General features: G+C 34.1%; 1 protein-coding gene across 1 annotated transcript; it reads left to right on the top strand.

The window, feature by feature from the left end:
* Window positions 1-239: 239 nt before the first annotated feature.
* Window positions 240-11,297, top strand: LOC133188171 (polypeptide N-acetylgalactosaminyltransferase 5-like). The gene is made up of 9 exons (XM_061323552.1): window positions 240-258; window positions 387-540; window positions 882-1,048; window positions 1,166-1,330; window positions 2,138-2,354; window positions 3,532-3,649; window positions 4,013-4,198; window positions 4,574-4,702; window positions 11,145-11,297. The coding sequence occupies exons 1-9, from the start codon at window positions 240-242 to the stop codon at window positions 11,295-11,297; spliced, it is 1,308 nt and encodes a 435-aa protein (XP_061179536.1).
* The last annotated feature ends 1,738 nt before the right edge of the window (window positions 11,298-13,035 follow it).

The raw sequence follows: 13,035 nt of genomic DNA, 5'->3' as shown, positions 1-13,035 counted from the left end.
ATTTGAAGAGGGGAATTATCATTTCAACGGTTACTTTATTTGTAACTAAATTCTTTTATCTGCCGTCTCCAATACAAAATTCAAATTTTCCGAAGGAAGTTGACATTTTCAGTGAAAGACTGGTTGGACGTAATTTCTCAAGTGATCAACATGTTTTAATTCATGGGCAGCAGCGACGAGGGAGCAGGATAGTGACTGACGATAATTTAGATGATTCTGAGCCCAGATATAAAGCTGTTATGGATACAAATGGTCCAGGTACACTATTCAGAAATGAACATTAATACAATAATTTTTTTTCTTTAGCAATACAGTATTTTTCAAAAGCTATTTGGAACTCCTCCTCTCTATTAAATATGATGATAATTTAATTCTTCTTGCAACAGGAGAATTGGGTAAACCTTTTAAAGTAAATAAATCACTGTTAACGCCAGAAGAAAAGTTGGAGTTTGAAGAGGGTTGGAGAATAAATAATTTCAATGAGTTTGTAAGCAACAAAATATCCGTACAGCGAACACTACTGGATTACAGAGACAAACAGTGAGTATGTTACGATCATTGTATCTTTGTTTTAAAGCAATTCTAAAAACACGGAAATTTCTACAAGTTCGTAAATGCATTGGATAGCCCTTTCTTGTAGCAAACTTCCTTGTCTAGAAGTTCTCTCAGACAACCAATGATGATAACTTTAAGAGAACGAATATATTACAAAACATTTTTCAACAACTTCTGTTTCTCTTTTGTTAGCACACCTTGAAGTGCTGAAATGTTATACAAAGTCTGAATGAAAGATAACCTTGACATCTTGAACATATAAAAAAAAATCACTATAACCTCAAACAAGACAAAAAATAAACCAGCTAAGGTCTTAATGGTTTTAGATGCCTCACAGTCAAATACAGTAATAATTTACCGGAAGTCAGCGTGGTGATTACATTTCATAACGAGGCTTGGAGTGTCCTCCTACGCAGTATCTACAGCATACTAAATAGAACACCCCCTTCTCTATTAAAAGAGGTTATCCTTGTAGACGATTTTTCAACTATGGGTGAGTAAAGAAATAGTAATGAAATTCCAGGATAAAGGGTTTTCTTTCAAGCCCATCAAAGATAATCTAAATGCTTACATGTATTCATATTAATTTTTTGGCTTCTTTATTTGATAGAGCATCTTAAGGGTCCATTAGAAGAGTTTCTGATTAGATTTAAGAAAGTTAAATTAATTCGAGCCCCTAGGCGACAGGGATTAACACGAGGGCGTATCTTAGGTTATAAAGCAGCAGTTGGAGAAATTGTCGTATTTCTTGATTCTCACATCGAATGCACAGAAGGTAAACACTTTTTTTTAACTCTATTGATCGTAGGCCAAAAGAGCTTATGTATTAATTAGGTATGTTCATTTCTTCGTCCGTAAACAATTTTTCAAAATGCAAATCCTCCTGCTATTGTTTTTGTTTGATTTATATCAACAAAAGATGTTGAGATACATTGTACATGGCTAATGTTATGAATTCTTTGTACTTCTCCTAAAGCTGTGGTTCGATTTTATTTTAAATAGACTACACCAAGATATATAAATTGTTATAATTATGTGCTTTTAATTCTGAATAATTCTGTTGCCTTGGTTACTTATAAGAGAATACCTTTTTGTTCTACTACTTTTTAGTCTAATTTCAATAAAACATTGTAAGCCAATAGACTATATCAAGGTGCCTTCATGACTGCTTTTTGAATTCGATGAATGCCATGGCTACTAAAATAGGATTATTTGAAAAGCATAAAAAAGCTACTCGTCCTTTAAATAAAATCATTAGGAAGAGAAGAGTGTATTAAGTAATTGATTTTGATGGTATTGCAACGGTTACTGAAATAGAATGTAAATGTCAAATTCTCTCAAAATGCTAATCTACTTAATACGTGTAAGTTTAAGTTTAGAAACTATTAGAATACATAACTCATTTAATGTAAAACACAAAAAGAAGTGATATAAGAATATGTGCAAGTGAATAACGATCGTGAATTCTAACCAGTAGAGGTAGTCTCATTAGAGACTTCTGGCTTTCTCCGTAAATGTTCGCTACTAGATGCCAAAAGACACGAAAGATTTATCAATGTTTCATACTGTCAATATTTAACAGGGTGGGTAGAACCCCTGATAGACCCAATAGCCAAGAACTGGACTACAGTCATGACCCCTGTTATTGACGTCATAGATAGCGATACATTTCAGTACTCCTTTCTACCTGCTGAGACGACTAGTGTCGGTGGATTTGATTGGTCACTGTCTTTTACATGGCATGGAATTCCTGAATCTGAGAAAAAACGTCGAAAATATCAGCACCATCTGCCAGTCAGGTGAAGTATAATGTGTGGGATTTTGTCGGTATATTGCATCAATGGGAAGATGGGAACGAAGTTTGTTATTTTCATGGTGTCTCTATACCTTGGGACCTGAGGAATGAGTCAAAATCCATCAAAAATAATACAGTATTCTTTATTTCCGGAGATGATCTAATGATCAATCATTTTTATGAAATCATCCTCAGGTAGTGTACATGTAGGTTAAAGTTTGTTCAAAATCATGTGTAGGGTGGGGCAGAAAAAAGTTAAACATGGGAATATATAGGAGGAGTCTTTAAAAATCTTTTCCCCAGGAACAGCAGAGCCATGATTAGTCATATTTATAAGGAAGCATCCTCAGGTAGTATAGATTCGAGTTTGTTCAAATCATGACCCCTCGGTTAGGATGGGGCCATAAAAAGTGAACAAAGTTTTACATAAGAAATTGAAGGGAAAAAATCTGCTGATGAAGAACAGAGGGGCCATTGTTACTCAGGTGAGCGTTGTGGCCCCTGTGTATCTTGTTTATATTAAATTTTACTACGGATTATTCCGTCTACTTGATCAACACATAGGACTCACGGCAGATGTGACAGGTCGACAAGGGATGCTTACTCCTCCTAGGCACCTGATCCCACCAGGGTTCCGTGTTTTATGCCCCGTTCACAGATTTGTATTGTTTGTTGGTTTTTTGAGATCGACCTGAAAATACAGAATTACGACTTTAAAAATTCTTCTTTTCTACTCATGGTCATAGAGCAGGCAAACTGTTTCCATGATTTGAATAAGTTCTAAACCTTCTTCAGATTTGAAATTCATGACCCCTTGGCCCATTGCATCAAGTTTGTGATATATTGCACCTTTGAAGCTCTTTTTACCCAAATATTAAGTAAACTATTCTCATGATTACAATGAGTACTTACCCCTTTACCAAAATTGTAAAATTCATGATTCATGGCCACAGCGTTCAGATCTCTGGGTGGTTTGCCACATATTGAAAGTACAAGTACATTACATGTTTGAAAACCTTCTTTACTCCTCATGATCCTTAAGTGGTCGTTCATGGGCCTTTTGTTTTCTTTCTCCGGTCAGACTATTTATGTCTAAAGCACCGAAGTACCTTCAGTTAACTCTCTCTGATCCATGGGAGTTTGTTGATTTTGGTCATCAGACTTCTTCTCCAATACTCTAGGTCACCTACAATGGCAGGGGGACTATTCGCCATCAGCAGAAAATACTTTGAGTACCTCGGAACCTATGATGAAGGCATGGACATCTGGGGAGGAGAGAACCTAGAAATCTCATTCAGGGTATTTGTATTGATAAAACATAAGTAGCTTGTAGGGACAAGAAAAGGATATTAGAACTGACGTTCATTTAATATTGCAAACTTTTTGAAGATGATAAACTTAAATTATATGATCGATTTTGTCTCTTAAATTTCAAGCACGTTATCTCTTTGATCTACTCCACAAACGATATGCTTAAATCTAGCGTATCACTTTATTTTGAAGGAAGGTGACATCACTATGTTTGCTTTGCTCACAATTTGTATCGTTTAATTAAACTTAATTGAGCATCATTTACTGTTCGTTTTCCTCACATTTCACACAGTGGGTAGTTAACTGAGTAAACGTACCACGAAATCACTGTTGAGATAACTTTTGTGTCAGATTTGGATGTGTGGTGGGACACTTCTTACAGCTCCCTGTTCTCATATTGGTCATGTTTTCCGAAAGTCTCCGCCATACTCGTGGGGGTCAAAGGCCAATGTTGTGAGAAACAATAATGTGCGCATGGCGGAAGTGTGGCTTGACGAATTTAAAGAATATTTTTACCAACATATTAACTACACCCTTGTAAGTTGAACGCTGATTCCATATTTTTACTGTTGAATTTAAGCTTCAAGAAACAAATAATAAGTATGTTGAGCATTGAATCATGAAAATATTAAAGTTCTTCATACACTGAGAAGAGAGAAAACTCCTAATGACATACATGTCTACTATTCCTTTATAAATTTGTCAAGTTGAATCATCCTTTTTTGTCCAATTTTGCCCCGCAAGCTCTGCTATAATTGTTTGTATTTTACTTTACAAAAAACATTTATTTTGGAAATTCATAGGATTTAAAGCAACATTTAATATGAGTGAGCAGAGGGTTTATTAACTTTAAATAATAACATAATTTAAATTATGTGAATTAAACCCGGAAGTTTCATGTTGATATTGAAGGGCGACTATGGCGACGTCTCATCACGAAAATCTCTACGAGAAAGACTAAAGTGTAGAAGTTTTGATTGGTTCCTTGTCAATGTATACCCAGAACTCATTGTTCCTGCTGAAGCCTTATATTCAGGGGAGGTTAGTCACTGAAAAAAAGCGTTATATATCAAAATCTTTTATTTAACAGATTTATAATTTTTTTATCATGTTCTAATACTTAAAACGGGTTTACATTATAATTAGTTGCCAAATTATAAAGCCAGTCAATATATTTAGTCAGCAGTATAAATCTTGTAAAAATGTCATTTTCAATTGCATGTTTTTAACAACTTTGTACCTTCAGTTCTGTTTTTAGCGTTTTCTATGGCACGCCGATTGCTTCAAAATTATTTTCTGCACAACGATCGCGATTTTATACACGAGCATGATGAAAAATATACACGAGTAAAATGAAAATGCACGTATCGGTAAAAATTGTACATAGTTTGAAAGATTTTAACACAAACATAACGAAAAATACACGAATCCGAAATTTTTCACACGATTAAGGGGTATAAAATGCACAAACGTAAAATCAAAAACTGCACGAGCAGTACTTGTATAAAATAAAATTAACACATGCGTAATAAAACGATTAATAAAGTGGATTCTTCATGAAAATGATGGCAGAATTGCTGATTGTAATCATTAAATTGTAGAATTTATTTTGGTACTTCTCATTTGTTCTAATTATGAATTCATTTTGGGCAATTTTTTTTTTTTTTTTTTTTTTTTTTTTTTTGCATTTAGGAATAGGAAATTATTTAGTTGGCTGGATATATTTTTTTTATTTTCAAAAAGATTAAAAAGTGGGGATTACCTGACCTTAGATATACACAGTATGTTTTTAAATTCAAACATAAAAAATATTTTATTTAAATATTATACATGTATAATTATACAATGTATTATACATGTATATTTATACATGTATCTTTTTTATCAGTATAAAATATGAGGATATCAATTTTGGTTGGATATCTGTAGCCTACACTGTTATGAATTCCTTCCATGATATCGCATATTTTCAGTCATAAACTACTCAATAAAAAAACAAGACATTCCTAAGGGTAAGCGTTACCCTCATTCGTAATGGCGATTACTTGAAAAATGTTTTCACTTTTAATAAAAAGGACCAGATATAGGAAAACATATATACTCTATGTGCTTTATGTACATGCGGTTTTGTGTTTTGTTACTTAAAATTTGTCCAACTGAAATAACAAAACTCTATACTCAAATAATCCTGGCACCGGTAAAACATATCATTAGTGGCGGATCTGGTTCGTGGATTGATTGAGTCGCAACATCTGAATCTATGTATTTATTAAAGTTTCAAATCGTTGGACCATAACGACACATCAGAAATTTTAAAACATAGTGAATTACTAAATACATCTACGTACAATGTTACAAATAAGAAAAAACAAATTCTCTTTACATTTCGAATTCGTATGCATAAAATTTTAATTATTTTCCGAACACTAATTTTTTGTAAAAACACTTTTTTACCCAAATCTACGTATACATGTACAAGTAATTAAAAAGTTTGCTTTATAGCAATATTGTACATGTGTATCAATGGCATCAACCAGGTCTTGTTTTAATTCGATTATGACTACGAATAAATACATGTATAAGAAAACATATGACGAATAGAAACCTCAAGAAATCTTTGTTTTATTACCGTGTGCAAATTTATTATTGTCAAAATCTGCATTGAAAATAAATATGCATGTGTAGCCAAGTCCCAGCTAATTAAGTTCATCTTGTATGTCTTCTTGAATTTGGTCTTACAATATCATTACAGTTCAGATGAATTGCAATCCAGATTTCGATAGACTATGATATGTACCCTTAAATTCTTAAAAAAATATTTCAGGCACGAAGCATCAGGAGGGGCCCCCACTTTTTTCCAAACATAACCTACTTCTATTGTAAATGTCCATTGAAAAGCTGGTTGCCCCCCCCCCCTTCTGTTGTAGGATAGTTTAAATCAAAGTAATTTGGTATTATAATGTGTTTCGAAAAGAAAGTGGAAGGTGGACCCCCCCCCCTCCACGAAATAGGATTTTCGAGTTTGGATTTGGACACTTTACCCTTTTTAGACGGTGGCTATTTATAGCCACAGGCTATTGCTGCTGGTCTGGGCGATGAATAAACAACAGTGTAAAATCACGGGGACCCTAGCGGCGATTTTTGCAGAGACAAAGTAATGAAAGTGGGGTCGTTTCGATGTTCGAAAATAAAATGTACATTGTTCTTAAGTTATTTCAATGACATTTTGTTGATGGGCGCAAAGTTTAATTCCAGATATTTGCCGTTATAATATTTCTCGCCTCATGAATATTCATTAAATTACGTCGACTTAATGTTAATTCGTACAAAAACTGATTCGCATATAAGGAGTCAATTCGTATGCAAACCACAGAAGTCAATTCGTACATAAAATTTGCTGAACATGAAACAAATGCAAAAAGTCAGTTCGTACACATGGCCTTTTTTACGTTGTGTAAATGTAAAATTTCAATAAAATTTATTAAAAGTAAAAAAAAAAAATCTGGGGGAAAATATTTATGGATAATGGTTTCACATTACACCTTACCATCTTAGCAAATAAAATAATTATTGTTAAGCCAACACACTCTCGGCGGTTTCTTCGCTGTTGGATGTGTGACAAACGCTTATTACGAGATGTTCCCAATATGGTATTCCCTAATTACGAGATACTCCATGCTTGGAAAGCGTCGACCCCAAATTTCTCCATTATTTTCCAAAAATTCAGTTAACATGATTCGAGGACTGCGTATTCCTTGTTGCAGAACTGCATGAAATTTATTAACGCAAAAATTAAACTAAAATTTTCTCCTTTATTCAAACATAAAGAAAGAATTGAACTAAAGGAATCAGTCTACATAAAAAATTTAGCATGTTTTCATAAATTTGACGATCAACATTTCGATTGACCAACACGCGAAGTAAAACTATGTCTTAGGAAAACATTTACAGGTAATATACAGGTAACACCCTGTGTATATAGGTAGGTATACACAAGCCAGCTTGGTTCCCTCGGGGCTTCACAGCCGTTTCAATTAAGCTCCACCCCACACCAAACTTATATATACCTGAGGAAAACCGACCGGTTGAAAACCTCGGCCTTTAAATGTTTTATTTGAGATGTTTTATGGAATTTTTATACAATAATACTTATACAGTTTATGGAAATTTTACGTGTCTTTTGATTATTTGAATTTCTAGTATCTGTTGACGATATTATATTAGAAAAAGATATATTTTCGGAATGAAAAAAAAAATCACGTCCTCTTAAAGTTTACATAAAAAAGAGTTGTTGAAGGCAGGTACGATGCCATTTTGCAAAGTTTATTACGGTTCTATCTAAAAACAAAAGTCATTGCCTAATTATCTCGGACACAAAAACTACTGAAAGGATACTTATTTATCAAAGCTATAATTATAAGACTGTGACGAACAAAAGTTACCCATATATTTCAATTGTATTTGAAAATACTATCGTGCCTCGAATAAAATTTACCCTTTAAAAAGTGTAAGAAAAAAGCTACACAAATACACGTACATGAAATATTAGGATTTTCTTGCGAATTCAGTTGACTTAATATAGGGCAGTCTTCTCCTACATGTACAAGTCATGTGTTTTCAAAACTTCGTATTACGCAATGACTAGCGGGGTCAGTGCATAATAAGATATTAAGAGAAATAGAGAGTGAAAATTATTTTGTTATTCTGTTCTTCTTCTTTTTTTTCTTTTCGAACAGTATATATATATCAAACAAAAAGGTAAAACTCCTGTACAATTCTCGAAGTCTTTCAACCTTATGGAAATAAGTAAATTACTGGAAATTTGGCAAAAATGGAGATCCAAAGATAAAGTCTATTTCATTATCTTTCAGCATATGATTTATGTCGCACAATCTACAGTACAACGCCAAAAGTGATTCATCATTTCCCTTTTTACCATATATTTTAAGAAAAAGTTAGTTTTTGTTTAAAAAAAAATATTGTGAGTTTAATTTTATTCCAGATTAGCAAAATTTGATAATAAACCACTGAGTATAAGATTTTAAATTATAAAATCACAATTTCTAACTTCAAAACACCACGACTTCATGACACTTTTTGTTGTAAAATTTAACTTTTTCATTTGATACTTGATATCGCTGAAATGCATGCTGATAAGATTATTTTCAAATTATGCGAAGAAAGTACAATGAATTCGGAATTTACTGATACTCGCTCATATCTGCAACTCACAATAGGTTTATTAAATTGTTCCTCAAATATCTCAAACACATTTCTGCTAAAAAAAAAAAATAAATAAATAAATGCACTTCTAACTTGGAAGAGAGCCTAAATGGAACCACACATGCATGTATAGAAAGCTATCTTAAAATAGATATGTTCGGTCACCACATGAATATATTAGAACCTTTGATTCCCTTAATTTAACATTTAGGGTAAAATGAATTGTTTTAAGGATTAATTAATGAAAAAAAAAAGATTGAAATGATCAAGCTTTCGTTTCTGGCATTTCAGCACATTTTTTTTCTTCAAACATTATTTTACAATAAAACTAAATAAATATAGAAAATTTCATGCAATAAATTGTTTAACAACTTCAATTGATACATGTCCTCATCATACTGACGCAAATATAAAATAACTCATCAAATACATGTATTGTGAAAAATTGCAACAAACTGTCATAATTTCCATATCATTTTACAGATTCTCATATCGTTTTATTTAATTTAATTCATTCATGCCAGTGGCCAGTAATTAGAGCGTGTGCTCTAGAGTCAAGGAGTAAGGAGTCGATCCTTAGGTCGCGGGTTCGAATCCCACTGCGGGACGTGGAGACCGGTCCTTCGGATGAGACCGTTAAACTGAGGTCCCGTGTCGCAGTAAGTGCTTGCCAGAAAAAAAGATCCCTCACTGCACAATGGCCCTAAGTGCTGAGTATAGATATAAAATTTGCAGCCCACCAATGGCAATAGTGGCGTCTCATTATGAGTGAAAAATTCCCGAGAGGGTCGTTTTTATTAAAACAAACAACATTCATGCCACCGTCTATCAGTACTCACAGTACTTTGATTTTGCTTGTCAACGTTTTTTTCAGGTAGGTTGTCAAAAAAAAAATTCTGGCTGCCCACCCCCTTTCAAAAACGGTACTATACGTGCCTGTACTTTATCATTTTTAAATTTTCTTAACTCATTTATATGCATTTTAACTATTCAAAATAGACTACCGCCGGTACATTAAAAACAACATAAATAAAGCTTTAATTCACATAAGTAAAACGACTGTATATTTTATCTACATTTTCATGGAGTTTTATGAAATCACCACACATTGCTCAAAAGTTAAGACTACATTTACTGTTTACTACTTTGTTACATACATACATCAAAAAGTGAGATATGCGTTTCAAAATTAAAATTTAAGTTGAACAATTATTTACTCGATTTTCTTTACTGTTGACTTCCAAAACGTTTTCGGTCAAATTCCACAACCCAGATGATCGCAACATTGCTTCAAAATCTTTGTATAAATTGCTAGTAATCTTTAATCAAAAGGTATTATTGGTGTGTCAAAGAGCTATAAATCGATTAGCGTACAGGTGTTTTTCGTTCCAGAACCATGCAACAGGGAGAGATCTCTGTATGAAATGGCCACGCATGCACATGCTTGATTATTACCAAAAGTACACATAGTGGGAGGTGGAGGAGAATAGTGTGATTTGTTGTTAACTCTCCTGTATTATATCACATGTTGTTTTTATTTATTTTTATTTAGGCATATATGTCAGTGTTCAAAACTTTCAAAAGAAATTGCTATATAGAGGAATGACATACTTAAAAAATCCAACAATTAAACACACAACTTGTAATATGCATCCCCTTTTTTACGTTATCTATACATGTATTCTGTGTAGAATGTTTTTATTCGGGGGTGTTCATATACTACAAGTTTAAGATTGCGTGTCTGTCAATTTATCTACATGTATAATATACGTTGTACATTCTTGAGAGTCTAGCAGAATTTTAAAAGAATCTTTTTTTTTAAAGAATACTCGTTACTCCACCTTTTGTATTATGTTTCAAGCATCCAAGCCACATTGACCTGTTCTCTACTGAATATTAATGAAATGTGCGCAATGAGGATGCGTAGTATATTATGTCACTGCTGTATTCTCACTCGTGCAGTTTTCTTTTTTACTTTTGTGTAATTTCCTCACTATATCGTGTAAATATTTTGTTGATTGTGCAGTTTTTCTATAGTTTGTGTAAATTTTAATAACTTCGTGTATATTTTCCTCACTTTGTGTAAGTTTTTCCTTACTCGTGTAATTTTTGTTTAAGGTCGTGCAGAAAATAATTTTGAAACAATCGGCGTGCCATAGTTTTCTTGCGTTAATCCAGTTTAAAGGAAAACTTACAATTATAGTAAATAATCACTATACATTTGCATCCGTGTTTGATTTGTTGATTTTAATGCATTTAGATTAGAAGCAAGACACAACCACTGTGTTTAGAAAGTCCTCACAGATACGGTGACGTTAATAAACCACTGAAGCTTTTCTATTGTCACGGACTAAAGGGGAATCAGGTAAATGGTTACTACTGTAGGCTAGAAAAGTTAAGTCTTAACAGTTAAACATATGTGATATTGAACAAAGATGTATAAATTAGAGTAAAATACGTGAAAATTACGCTCAGAATCAAAATTTAAATCAATGCTTAATTTTATTTCTGCAAATACAATTGCATCTTGAAGATTTCACATATATTTCATGCATGGCAAGATGCACGCCTTAGTTATTTAATTGACGACTCGATGAAGTCACCCTTTATCTCTGTTCAACTGATACAATAATAGTTGTTGTACGTTACATAATGTATGGATACAAGTACGTGTATAACAATGCAACATCTGCCATCAATCGTAATCCAAAATTCTGACTGGGCTGGGATACAATTACTTTCTCACACAGTACTGGTTATACACGCGAAATACTGACTGGTCTGGGATAATCTATTTTCTTACACAGTACTGGTTATACACGCGAAAGGGCGAGATACGTCATGATTTACATGGTTGTATAGACGATTCAGGACAGGAAGTTTTCGTCAACGGTTGTCATGGAGACGGTGGAAACCAAAACTGGACTTACAGAGAGGTATGATATCGTACAAGTATATCATATCATGGTCGTAGGAACTGGGAAGGAGAGGGGGTACCCCCATAATTTTGCCTAAATATATATACATGTAGTATACTATACATACGAGGGGTGACCAAAAAGTTCGCGAACTAATTGAATAACTTCCATAAAAGAAATAAAACTAGATTTCGCTGTTTATTATTTTCTAAAGTTGTCTTCTCCGATTTTAATGCACATCTGCCACCGTTCTGCCCATGCGCAAATCACGTGATCCAGGCGGTCAAGTGACATGCTCCGTAGTGTTCTGTTCACGGAAACTAAACGATTTTCTTACCATGCAAGTATTTTTTAAAACAAGAAGAGTCCATTTGTCACAAATGGCCAAATTTCGTCAATAGGATAGTTGGATAAGGGTATCTTTTCCCAGAATGAGCATGGTGGCCATCACAACCCGACTTCTCGGTCTTGGGTGCGTCGTTTTTCCATTGTGGATAAGGTATTGGCGCCTTCTTTTTATCATACCTGATACATTTAAAGTCTTAAATAAACGGTAGGCTATTCCTTCATGTAAGAAGTCACGAAACATTACTTTTAGTTTATAGAATACTACAAGTACTAAGTAATATCATGGGTAAGATGTTTTAAAAAACTTTTCTATTTAAAGAGTCAAAACATGGTATTTGTCCAACACAGTGCTTCTGATAAAGTCAGCGGCATTGAGCGTCATTTGTTCAAAACAGAGCTTCTGGTAAAGTCAGCGGCATTGAGCGGCATTTGTCCAACACTGTGCCTCTGGTAAAGTCAGCGGCATTGAGCGGCAATTGTCCAAGACAGAGCTTCTGGTAACTTCAGCGGCATTGAGCGGCATTTGTCCAAGACAGAGTTTCTGGTGAAGTCAGCGGCATTGAGCGGCATTTTTCCAAGACAGTGCCTCTGGTAAAGTCAGCGGCATTGAGCGGCATTTGTTCCACACAGAGCTTCTGGTAACTTCAGCGGCATTGAGCAACATTTGTCCAAGACAGTGCCTCTGTTAAAGTCAGCGGCATTGAGCGGCATTTGTCCAAGACAGTGCCTCTGGCGAAGTCAGCGGCATTGAGCGGCATTTGTCCAACACAGTGCTTCTGGTAACTTCAGTGGCATTGAGCGGCATCTGTCCAAGACAGAGTTTCTGGTGAAGTCAGCGGCATTGAGCGGCATTTGTCCAACACAGAGCTTCTGGTAACTTCAGCG

Source organism: Saccostrea echinata, unplaced genomic scaffold (genome assembly GCF_033153115.1).
Source record: "Saccostrea echinata isolate AGI-Se365-2 ecotype Australia unplaced genomic scaffold, CSIRO_AGI_Sech_v1 ptg000016l, whole genome shotgun sequence".
In the NCBI taxonomy this organism is placed as follows: Eukaryota; Metazoa; Mollusca; class Bivalvia; order Ostreida; family Ostreidae; genus Saccostrea; species Saccostrea echinata.
The sequence above is the reverse complement of the archived record's forward strand: the minus strand, read 5'-3'. Positions and strand labels throughout refer to the sequence as shown.